Genomic DNA, 12,692 nt, shown 5'->3' with positions numbered 1-12,692 from the left:
CCTGGGACCCTGGTGCTGTGAGGCAGCAGTGCTAACCACTGAGCCACCGTGCCAAATAGCCACCTTATTCTTTTCTATTTAATAGTGACTGTTATTGATATAATTGCAGTAAAAGTTAAGGGGCAGCATCTCAATCACAGGTGAAAAGTTTGCACCTTGGTAGAACACACCAATTCCAGTCTTCTTTGCTGATGCAAGGTTCCAACTGTTCAACAAACATTGGCTGCCTACAGTTGTCAAATTGAAGTCCAGAGAAGCAAAAGATTATTCCCACAATTATTAAGGGAATAAACCACTTTATTAGAACTGAAAAATATAACTGAGGTAAGCATAGAAACCAGCTTAGGAAAAGGGGGATACAGTTGCAAATATCAGACGCTGAGAGATAAGTAGCAGAGCCTCAATATGAGCCATGGTTGCTTATACATGTCACAGTTCTGAAATCAGACATGCACACTTCTAGTGTACTGCATCCAGTTTTTTCAATTTGCTGCACACAATTTTCAGGAAGCCAGCCAATCAGTTTTTAAAAGGAGTAAAACCTAATATGATGCTTACTAATGCTTCATATGCTTGATACTTACTAATCTACAATATTACTAAAGAACAGATAATATTTATCCAAAACAAATCAAGAATGAGATTCAAGAGCGCAGTAGACTGGACTCATGAATCAATGCTAGACAAAACAAATGGACCAATCATTTAAATGTTTTTGTAAAAGTTCACATAAACATAGACTCATTTTGCAAAAAAAAGGAATATAATTTTACAGTATTCTATGATATGGAGTGGTGGCACACAGGTTTCTGCTGCAAGTTCTCAAAAGGAACGAATTTCCAGTTTCAGCAATATCATTACAAAAATCACTGCACATGTTGCCACATGCAAGTCACTCAGGGGATTAGTCTATACTTTGTCAAACACCGCACACTCATGAGTCTACCAGTAAGACTTCCTAAATTACATTTTTCTAGATTGAAGCCATTACTTCAAAAATGTACAAAAACACCAATTCAAAATGAACAGTTCACCTGTTCTCCATACTTGCTCAGAGAACAATTTACCAATCCGTGCTCAACAGGTTCCACAGATAATCACAGATGAAACTCTCCGAGTGCTTGGTAGAGTCTATGTTAATGGGATGTGCTATATCTGTCCCAAAATGAACTGACATAAATAGTTAAGGAAACCATTGCAAACAAAACAATCTCAACAAATAACATACCATTTTCTTCTACCTGGACAGAATTTAATAAAAGGTGGTTTGTGGGTTAAACACAACATCGCTTGATGCATTCTGTTTATTACTATCCATCTCAATTTCTGCTACCTCCAACTAAACAGATAATTTTAAATGCCTTGGCTCAATCTAACTACATGATTTTCAGCATTTTCACTTTTAATCACAGATCAAATTGCTTTTGTGACATTGGTGATTCTTTTCCCATCATTATGAACTATTGCTTTTCACTGATGTGACACTACACACTTCTTTCAAATGCTCTCATATCAATCTTGTATTTCCACTAAGACTGAAGTAATTAAATTCAATTAATCATCCATGGTTGGAAATAAAGTAGCAAAGGTTTCAGCAGACAAGACAGCTGGTTTGTCAGAATTATTTTACATTTTCATTCCTTCGCTGGCATTTTTGCATTCAATTTAAAGTAAATTCCCACATTTCCTCCACAAAAAGAGAAACCAGGAAATTATAGACCTGCTTATTTAACATTTGTTACAGGGAAGCTACTGGAATTTATAATTAAGGACAAAGCAACCAAGCACTAGTCTGAGTTGACCAAACAGACAAACAATGGCCTTTATTAAGCAGGCATTAAAATGAATTGAGAGAGAGTGTAACCAAAGCAGTGGACAGAATACAAGTCACATGCACTTCCAGAAGGCATCTGCTAAGTCTCCAGGAAAGAGAATGTTAGTTAAAATTAACATTATGGATTAGAGGCAAATTACTGACATGATGAACAGATTGGTCAGACAGAAGGTAGTAGAGATAAAGAATATGTACTCAAAAATAAAGGAAGTGTCTAGAGGTGTTCCACAGGGATCTGATGATTTGGAGATGCCAGTGTTGGACTGGGGTGTACAAAGTTAAAAATCACACAACACCAGGTTATAGTCCAACAGGTTTAATTGGAAGCACACTAGCTTTCGGTGCGACGCTCCTTCATCAGGTGATTGTGGAGGGCTCGATCGTAACAGAATTTATAGCAAAAATTTGCAATGTGATGTAACTGAAATTATACAATCAATTTTTCAATGTATAATTTCAGTTACATCACACTGCAAATTTTTGCTATAAATTCTGTGTTACGATCGAGCCCGCCACAATCACCTGATGAAGGGGTGTCGCTCCGAAAGTTAGTGTGCTTCCAATTAAACCTGTTGGAATATAACCTGGTGTTGTGTGATTTTTAACTTTGTACACAGGGATCTGGACTGTGATTTAAACTATTTACTATACTAACAGAGAACCAGTAATTCTCATTTGCCAATGCGGAAAATTGGTGGCATAGTAAGTAATGCAAACAGATGTTTTAAATAATGTTGAGATAATAGATTAACCGAAAGTGGCACTGTGTCTTAGCCACTTAAAACACCTGTCTAGTAAACGGGGCATCGTGAGTTCAAAGTCCAGCAGTACCTTTGCTCTACCATAGCCTTTCAGTTAGAGCTCTCTTGAGGTACAGAGATAGTGATCCTACTCCTGAACCAAGAGACTTGGGTTCAAGCCCCACCTGCTCCAAAGGTGCGTAACTGATTAGAAAAATAAACGTTACTACTAATGAAGGAACCTAAGAATTGACAACCTTAACACTCAGGAGTGAGATAAGGAAACAAATTATGGGAGAAATATCTAAAAACAGATGTTACTTAATTTTAAATCAGACAATAATTTTTTTTTTAAGATAAGCATATTAGGGTATTAGGGAGCTGAGGCAGGTGGACAGAGACAGTCAACATGTGAAAAGGAGCCAGGGAACTGACTTAAGACTGACCATTCAAATCATGTTCCTATAACTCGGCTAACTCCAAGAAACTCTCTCACTTTTGTGCCAAATGCTTTTCCCTCACAGCATTTTACTTTATTGAATTCAAGATTCCTTACACATCATACTTTCAGAGGCTTTATAAAATGAGATTCAACAGTCTTTACATTCCTGAAAAGCATGATAATATTAGCTGATTTATCTATCTCTAGTACTAAAGATATTTGAGTTTTCTCTACTTTAGTTTCAAAGTCAAAAATCAAAGGATACCACCTTTCACAAGAGATGGATCGCTGTCATAGTCCCAAATGATCTTAGTGACTTTATGGAAAATGTGAGCCAAGTACCTGCATGAAATCATATTTGAATAGAACCAATTTACACAAGTCATGACATGATGCTAATTGACATAAAACAATTTAAATGAGAGCAGCTAAGTTGAGGAATGAAGCAGTATACTTTATAACATGTTATATCTTGATTTGATTTGTTATTGTCACAAGTACCATGATACAGTGAAGAGTATTGCTTTCCATACTAACCAAACAAATCATAACTTACATAAGTATGTTAGGGTAATAGAACAGAATACAGAATATAGCGTTACAACTACAGAGCAGGTGCAGAGAAAGCTCAAACCTATGAGAGATCAGTCATAATTCTGATAACAATGGGGAAGAAACTGTTCGCAAATATGTTGATACATGTTTTTCAACTTTTGCATCTGCTGTCCAATGGAAAGGGAGTGGAAGAGTATAACTGAGGAGGGAGGACTCTTTGATTTTGTTGGCTGCTTTCTTAAGGCAACGTGTGTAGACTGAGTCAATGGAGGAAAGCTGGTTTTTGTGATGAACTGGGCTGCGTTCACAAGTCTTTGTAATTTCTTGCAGTCTTGGGCAGAGCAGTTGCCAAACCAAGCTGTGATACTTCCAGATAGGATGCACCATCTTCTATGGTGCATCTATAAAAACTGGCAGGAGTTATTGTGAACATGCCAAATTTCCTTAGCCCTCTAAAGGAAGTAGAGGCTTTGGTACGCTTTTTTGACGTAGTGTCAATGTGGATGGACCAGGTTAGATTGTTGGCGATATTTACACCTAGGAATTTGAAGCTTGTGACTACCTCTACCTCAGTGCCACTGATACAAACAGAGGTGTGTTCTCTACTCCACTTCCTAAAGAATACCAACTCCTTCATTTTGCTGACATTGAAGGAGAGATTGTTGCCTTTACACCATGCCACTAAGCTATCTATCTGCTTCCTACACTCAGTCTCATCATTTGAGATCCTGAAAGTTTTGCGTTATAAGGAGAGGCTGGATAGGCTGGGACTTTTTCCCCTGGAGCGTCAGAGGTTGAGGGGGTGACCTTATAGAGGTTTATAAAATCTGAGGAATACAGATAAGGTGAACAGCAAAGGACTTTTCCATTGGGTAGGGGAGTTCAAAACTAAAATAATTTTTTTTTTTAAGGTGAGAGATGATAAATTTAAAAAGGATTTGAGGGGTAACTTTTTCAAATAGAGGGTGGTTCATATATGGAATGGACTGCCAGACGAAGCAATAGATGCAGGTACAATTACAACATTTAAAAGACATTTGGACAGGTACATGAATAGTAAAAGATTTACAGGGATATGGGCTAAACGCAGGCAAGTGGATCTAGCTTAGTTTGGGAAACTTGGCCGGTATGGACAAATTGGATTGAAGGGTCAGTTTCCATGCTATATGACTCTGACCCACTATAGTGGTATCATCAGCAAATTTGTAAATGGAGTTAGAGCTGAATCCGACCACACAGTCATAAGCATATAAGGAGTATCGTAAGGGGCTGAGTATATAGTCTTGCGGGGCACTGACTTAATGGATTATTGTGAAGGTAATGTTGTCACCTAACCTTACCAATTGGGGCCAGCAGGTCAGGGAGTCAATAATCCAGTTGCAAAGGGTGGGGGTGGGGTGGAGCACAGTCCTAGGTCTCAGAGTTTGGAAAAGACTTTTGTTGGAACTATGATGCTGGAGGGGAAGCTAAAGTCAATAAATAGGAGTCTGACGTAAATTTCCTTGTTATTCAGATGTTCCAGGGTGAGTGTAGGGCCAGGGAGATGGCATCTGCCAAGAACTTATTGTGACAAGAGGCGAATTGAAATGGATCAAGGCAATCTGGGAGGCTGGAGTTGATGTGTACCATTACTGAAAAAGGGCTTATGGCCGAAACGTCGATTCTCCTGCTCCTTGGATGCTGCCTGACCTGCTGCGCTTTCCAGCAACACATTTTCAGCGTGTACCATTACTAACCTCGCAAAGCACTTCATAATGATGGATGTCAGAACCAGTGGGCGGTAATCATTAAGGCACATCACCTTAGTTTTTCTTTGGTACTGGGACAATAGTGGTCTTCTTGAAGCAAGTGGGAACCTTACATAGTAAGGAGAGGTTAAAGACATCTGCAAATACTCTCGTCAGCTGGTTCTAGGATCGGAGTGCACAGCCGGGGACTCAATCCAGGCTAGTCGCTTTCTCACAGTAGAATAGGAGAAAATGTATTATCTCATAACAGCAAGGTTAGCAAAATAGGTTTTTCTCCTGGATTGGTTTTGTTTTCCAAGCATCAGATGTACCGTTGTTCCCTGGGCACACATTTATTGCCCATGCCCAATTTCTGCTTGGACTCACTGGCTTGCCAAAGCCATTTCAGAGGCCAGTTAACCCCATTGCTGTGGTTCTGGAATTACATGCAGACCAGATTAGGTAAGGACAACAAATTTCTTTCCCTTACAAGACATTATTGAGCCTAACAGGTTTTTACAACAATCGACAATAGTTACATAGTTGCATTAGACTAATTTTTCTTTTTAAAAAAATATCAGACTTTCATTAATTTAAATTTCATATGTGCCATGGTGGGACTTGAACCCATGTCTCTAAAGCATTAGTCTGAGTCTCTGAATTGCTAGTCCAGTGATAATGCCAGTATAGTATCATCTCCCCACACCAGCAAACAATTCTACATTTCTGCCATCAGTTTCTATGACCCACAATCATAGTGAATGATTTAAGAGCAAGTAGCTTTTCACCTTATGAGCTGCATAGAAGTCATAGACTCAGATGTACAGTACGGAAATAGACACTTAGGTCCAACTCATCCATGGTGACCAGATATCCTCACCTAATCTAGTCTCATTTGGCTCATATCCTTCTAATCCCTTCTTATTCATATACCCATCCAGATGTCTTAAATGTTGAGGAGGATAATTTTTCCAAATTGCAATGGAGTGAATTCATCTATGCCAAGAAATATCCTGAGAATTCAAGCATTTGATTTTCTACGTACAGATTCAATGTAACAAAACATGAATATTTTAAGTAAACTTATGCATTACTTCAAAACTTACTTGGTAGAAGGAATAATTACTGTTGTGTCTTCAGCTACCTCTTCTTCTATTTTGGTTATTTCTTTCTCAGTCCTTTCAAGCTCCTCCAGATCTTGCTGTAAAAGTGTGACTTTTGTTTGTTAAGAAAAGGAGCAGTATATAATTGGTTATTATAACAATGCACATGTATGAGCTAGGTACAAAATGTTCCACAAAAGTGAAGGTAAAATTGAGACAATGGATTCACATGGTGGTTCAAGCAACATCAAAATCTGTAAAGCACTTGAGAATTACATTTATATTACAATGACTTAAATAGGCACAAATTATTCAGAGCAGCAATATGCAATAAACTGATTTTGGATGATAGCTTATCAGAACAATGACACACCACTAACATGTTCAATGCAAATACCAAAATGTTTTGAGCAACAACCTGTAGTGGATAATATTTACTTCAATGTCCAAGTGAAGTTACTCCATTCTGCAACAAACATTTTAAACGTTAATCTCCAGCAACGAGTTTAATAAAGCAAAGTTGTTTATAGCACAGTGCTTGAGGATTGCTGAAAAAACACAGATATGCTGCTGAAACTTTTTGTCTTGCACTCATAGACAATTTCAAGTATACCAAATGTCAAAGAAAACACAATTTATACTGAAAGAGACAAGGGTGCTGATGGATTTGTCGAAGCTTTATCAGAGAACACACCAGGTAACAGGGATCACCCATGTTTTTGTCTAATTTAAGAAGGTGTAATAAGAACGCTTGTGATGCAGCAGTAGTATCACTATCTCTGACCCAGCAGGCCTGGGTTCAAGTTCCACCGGCTCCAGAGGTATACAATGACATAACTAAGCAGGTTAACCCGGAAACCATCTAAAAAGATGCAATAGGGCTCTTATGATGCAGTAATAATGTCCTTACTTCTGAACTAGAAGGCCCATATTCAAGTCCTATCTGCTTCAGTAGTCTCTTTATTACATTGTTGAACAGGTTAATTAAAAACAACTAATCTTATAAAGAGGTGTAATTTCCTGCCAACATCATTTTGATTTAGGTGATTTGGTAGTGGGAAAAGTTGTGTGAAATAGCACTTCTGGAAATACAAAAGGTTTAAAAAGAGGGATAGGGCTCTTGTGGTGCATTGGTAGTATTCCTATGAGCCCAGGCAGCCTGGGTTCAAGTCCCAATAGTCTGGAAGTGTCTAATAATATCTCTGAAGACTTACTACTTAATTGGTTGTTTCTCAGCCCAACAATCTTAATTTTCTTGTGATGCATATGAAAGTGTCCCTGCCTCTGAGCCTAGAAGCCCAGGTTCAAGTTCCATTTGCTCCAGAAGTGTGTAAAAATAACTCTGAACAGGTTAATTACACAAGGTATTTAAAAATATGCAAATCCTCCGCATGTTCTATTTGCAGAGAATGGATTCAGCATATATAATTTCTAGCAAGCCCACTGATAACTCTAAATTATCTTAAGGCAACATAAGAGAGTGAGGGTCAGTGTGTGACCATCGGAGTGGTCAGAGAGTGAGGGCCAGTGTGTGACCCTAGGAATGTCAGTGTGAAGGTCAGTGTGTGACCCTCGGAGTGGTCAGAGAGTGAGGGTCAGTGTGTGATCCTGGGAGTGGTCAGAGGGTGAGGGTCAGTGTGTGACCCTGGGAATTGTCAGAGGGTGAGGGTCACTGACTGACCCTGAGAATTGTCAGAGTGTGTGAAAGTCAGTGTGTGACCCTGGGAGTGGTCATAGAGTGAGGGTCAGTGTGTGACTCTGGGAATGGACAGGGAGAGGGTCAGTGACTAACCCTGGGAATTGTCAGAGAGTGAGGGTCAGTGTGTGACCCTGGGAATTGTCAGAGGGTGAGGGTCAGTGTGACCCTGGGAATTGTCAGAGTGTGTGAAGATCAGTGTGTGACCCTCGGAGTGGTCAGAAAGTAAGGGTCAGTGTGTGACCCTGGGAACGGTCAGAGAGTGAAGGTATGTCACTGACCCCAGGAATGGTCAGATTGAGGGTCAGACACCGACCCCGGGAATGGTCAGAGAGTGAGGGTCAGTGCGTGAGCCTGGGAATGGTGAGAGAGTGAGGGTCAGTGACTGACCATGGGAATGGTCAGAGAGTTGAGGGTCAGCGACTGACTCTGGGAGTGGTCAGAGTGTGTGGGTTAGTCACTGACCCTGGGAATGGTCAGAGAGTGAGGGTCACTGACTGACCCTGGGAATGGTCAGAGAGCGAGGGTCACTGACTGACCCTGGGAATGGTTAGAGAGTGAGGGTTAGTCACTGACCCTGGGAATGGTCAGAGAGTGAGGGTCAGTGTGTGACCTTGGGAATGGTCAGAGTGTGAGGGTCAGTCACTGACCCTGAACACTGAGCAGAATGAATACCAGCCACTTACCCTGGCATTGTCACTGTATGGTGACTGGTTACTAATTGGAGCCAGTTACTCATTTGATTATTCAATTGCTTGACTCCAATTGTTCATCTTCAATAAGTGTAAGATTTTCCGAACACTTCTGATTCTCTCCAAGCTTCCACCAACTCCCATTTACTTGTCGTCAGATGCTTGGTATATATTCAACCTCCTCTGGCAACCTGTCCGTTTTCCAATTCACCTCCTTCCATGACCACACCATCAAAATCTCTGTAATCTCGGCAAGCCTACAACTCTCATAAGACCTCAGTATTCCTTCATTTCTGGCTCCCTCGCATCCTCAATTTTCATCATAAGCTCAAATAGTTTGATTAAAAACATCTATAAGTACAGGGATATTGCTCAAAATACTTAAAGGGTTCTTTGGTTAATTTCAAAGGCATTTTCTAACTGAAAAGAACAACTCTTCTTATTCACTAGCAAAGCCAATCTAATCCATTGTCTGCTGCGACAAAATGCAAACGTGAATACAAGTATGAAAATTTACTGCTGTTTTCATTAGTGCTAGGGACTTTAGGGGATAATTTAAAGATTAAAAGGATGACACAGAGCTTTTAGAGTTTTGGGGGAGTCATGGACCAGGAAAGGTATGTTTAAGATTAATTATGAGTTTCTGACTGACAGAAGTATTTTTACATCAAGGGTTTTGAGACCGTGGAAAATACTACCAGAAATTAAAATAGAGATCATTTTGACATTTACAAATAGGTTGAAGGAGGGGAGAGTTATAAACTCATTATCTGATGTTTTTTCTCTACAATGAAAAATTCTAAAGTCTTAAACTTTAAGTGAAATAAAAATATTGTGTTTGGAGTACAATTCATTTTGAAGATTTACGCTAACACAGACTGATGAGGTTGAATTGGCTGTTTTCATCCCTCTGGATGTGACTTAATTCTTTCCTAAAACTGATCTTCGTCAGCGTCACGGTGTCTCAGTGGTTCACACTGCTGCCTCACAGTGCCAGGGACCCGGGTTTCAACCCAGCCTCAGGTGACTGTCTGTGCGGAGTTTGCACATTCTCCCCATGTCTGCGTGGGTTTCCCCCGGGTGCTCTGGATTCCCCCCATATTCTAAAGATGTGCAGGTTAGGTGAATTAGCCATGTTAAAATTGCTCATAGTGTTCAGGAATGCATTGGTTAGGTGCATTGGTCAAGGGTAAATAAAGGGTAGGGTTACGGGTTTGGCTGGGTTACTCTTCGGAGGGTTGGTGTGTACTTGTTGGGCTGAAGGACCTGTTTCCATACTGTAGGGATTCTATGATTTCTGAAAACCTTCAAACCATAGACATTTAAAAAAAATGTTGAGATAATATTAACTACATGATTAATTTTATAACAATATAAGCAGCCAAATTGCACTTTCCATATGTGTATACAATTAATCAATTCAAATGAAGCAGGCACAAAGCTGTGCAATAAAAAAATTATCTATCTTTGTTTCACAATTGTTTCCAAAAAATATATTGCATGTGGTGTAAGACATATGCTCAAACTCAATATCACTATAACTGTACACTTCTTGGTTGAATCACATAACGTGCCAACTATCAATTCCCCTTTCAACAATGAAAATTGTAGAACATTGGTAGAACAAGGATATTGATTAGGCTACTGTTGGAATATTGCATACAATTCTGGTCTCTTTCCTATCAGAAAGATGTTGTGAAACTTGAAAGGTTCAGAAAAGCTTTACAAGGATGTTGCCAGAGTTGGAGGATTTGAGCTACAGGGAGAGGTTGAATAGGCTAGGACTGTTTTCCCTGGAGTGTCGGAGGCGGAGGTTGACCTTATAGAGGTTTACAAAATCATGAGGGGGATGGATAGGAAAAAAAGACGAAGTCTTTTCACTGGGATGTGGGAGTCCAGAACTAGAGGCCATAGGTTTAGGGTTAGAGGAGAAAGATATAAAAGAGATCTAAGGGGCAGCTTTTTCACACAGAGGGTTTTACGTGTATGGAATGAGCTGCCAAAGGAAGTGGTAGAGACTGGTACAATTGCAACATTTAAGAGGCATTTGGATAGGAAGGGTTTGGAGGGATATGGGCCAGGTGTTGGCAGTGGGACTAGATTGGTTTGGGATATCTGGTCGGCACGGACGGGTTGGACCGAAGGGTCTGTTTCCATGCTGTACATCTCTATGACTCTATGAATCACTTGCAACGCCCATTCCTCCCTAATCTAAGTAGGCACTTAAAATAAATTTCAGTAGCAAAGGATATTTTAATTCTGCTTCTTTCTGAGTGTACTGCTGTTGACTTTTTTTCCACTGTTCCTGAATCTTCTGCACCTCCAGAAAGCTTTTCTGTTGTTCTTCTCCAATCTCTATAACTTTCAGTGCCACCTTCTCCCGTGTCTGTTGTATTTCTGAAATCAACATCATGTAATTCTCAAAGATCTTGTATTAGACACAGATGTTTTCAAAGGCTTGTGATTTCTAGCCATTAACATTTTCAAGCAACAGGGAGTTGATTCAAAACTAATTTTAAAGTAGCACAGATCATTCACTGCAAACCCATTAGGTTACTTTGAAAAAAAATTGAATTTGAAACAATCAGCAAAGGTAGACAAACTATGCAGTATAAGTTTGCTCAGCGATAAAGATTCGATTAATGTCTTTTTTTAAAAATCAACCTGTACTCAGGATTTCATTTTCAAGGTACGATTATGAATTCTGCACAAGATGGTTTGACTTCACAGAATCGTTAGTGTAGTTTCTCGTTCAGACACCACAGATTGTCGGTGTGCTACCCTCACAGCATCTCTAGTGCTGGAATAATGGTAAAATACTGCGGATGCTGGAAATCTGAACTAAAAGCAGAAGCTCAGCACGCCAGGCACCATAAGGAGAGAGAAATAGTTTCTGTTTCAAGTCCAAAACTATTATTTGAAACATGCTAGTTTCCAGAGTCATTTTGCACTCAAAACAATAACTGATTTTCTCTCCAGATGCTGCCAGACTTGTTCAATTTCCCCAGATTATTGTGTTTTTATCTTTACTATAATTGCCATTCATATCATCACAGCAATGTCAGTTTGCAATGTCTTTTTAAATCATCCATGCCAATTTTACAAATGTATGCTCATTCACCCAATTTCTGAATTGTCACACCTTACCTGTAAGCAGTTGCTTCACTGATCTTTCAAATTCCAGGTACCTATTCAAAGTTTTTGCTTTATTCATCATGGCTTTCTGCAACAGCACTTCCCCATGAGAGCCCGAGAGGATAATCGACATTTCTCCAGCTAACGCCTTAAATTCTTGCATCTGGGCCTCCATCTCTATAAGGGGTAAGAAAAACAGAAAATTTACACTTTAATTTCTTGTTCCATCATTCAATGAAAAGATGTGCAGTCACTCAGATATCAAGTGTTACAATCCGAGGGAATAAGAGAGGAGATAATTTAAGTTAATGATCGATTTTTGAAGGGGATTCTCACGTTTTCTATCTCACTCTTGTCCGAATTCACTCGTTCCCGCCATTTTTGTTTTTCCTCTTCTCTTACAGGGGTTTATCTCTCACATTGAATATTCCTCATTTTTTTTCTCTCTGTCTCGGTTGCTTTTATCTCTCCTCCCTGAGCTTTTTCTCATTTCACGTTTTCTCTCCTCTCCAGGTGCTGTAATTTCTCCTCTTCACGCTCTTCTTCTGGTGTTTTTCTCTCTAACACTCCTCTCCAAGTGTTTTTATCTCTCTCCCCACTCCAGGTATTTTTCATTCTGTCTGTCTCACTACTCCGGGTATTTTTATCTCTGTCTCGCTCTCCATTTCGGGTATTTTTATCTCTCTCTCTCTCCCCTCTCCGGGTGTTTTTATCTCTCTATCCTCTCTCCGGGTGTTTTTATCTCTCTCTCCCCCCTCTCCGAGTGTT

The 12,692-nt window shown here is 39.7% G+C and overlaps 1 protein-coding gene across 2 annotated transcripts in view; it reads right to left on the bottom strand.

Moving 5' to 3' along the window:
- Window positions 1–279: 279 nt before the first annotated feature.
- spc24 (SPC24 component of NDC80 kinetochore complex) overlaps window positions 280–12,692 on the bottom strand; it is a 12,821-nt gene continuing 408 nt past the window's right edge. Inside the window, exons 1-6 of one of the 2 annotated variants that reach the window (XM_043695041.1) lie at window positions 12,261–12,622; window positions 11,937–12,101; window positions 11,042–11,186; window positions 6,405–6,509; window positions 3,282–3,358; window positions 280–1,170 (exon numbers count right to left, since the gene is read on the bottom strand). In XM_043695041.1, the coding sequence (XP_043550976.1) occupies window positions 1,064–1,170; window positions 3,282–3,358; window positions 6,405–6,509; window positions 11,042–11,186; window positions 11,937–12,099 (597 nt within the window). In that variant the 5' untranslated portion in view covers window positions 12,100–12,101; window positions 12,261–12,622 and the 3' untranslated portion in view covers window positions 280–1,063. Of the gene's footprint in view, window positions 1,171–3,281; window positions 3,359–6,404; window positions 6,510–11,041; window positions 11,187–11,936; window positions 12,102–12,260; window positions 12,623–12,692 lie in introns of those variants that run through there. The other variant, XM_043695040.1, reaches the window with a different exon arrangement.

Source organism: Chiloscyllium plagiosum, chromosome 8, assembly GCF_004010195.1.
Source record: "Chiloscyllium plagiosum isolate BGI_BamShark_2017 chromosome 8, ASM401019v2, whole genome shotgun sequence".
Classification (NCBI taxonomy): Eukaryota; Metazoa; Chordata; class Chondrichthyes; order Orectolobiformes; family Hemiscylliidae; genus Chiloscyllium; species Chiloscyllium plagiosum.
Note: the sequence above shows the minus strand (reverse complement) of the source record. Positions and strands in the feature narration are given on the sequence as shown.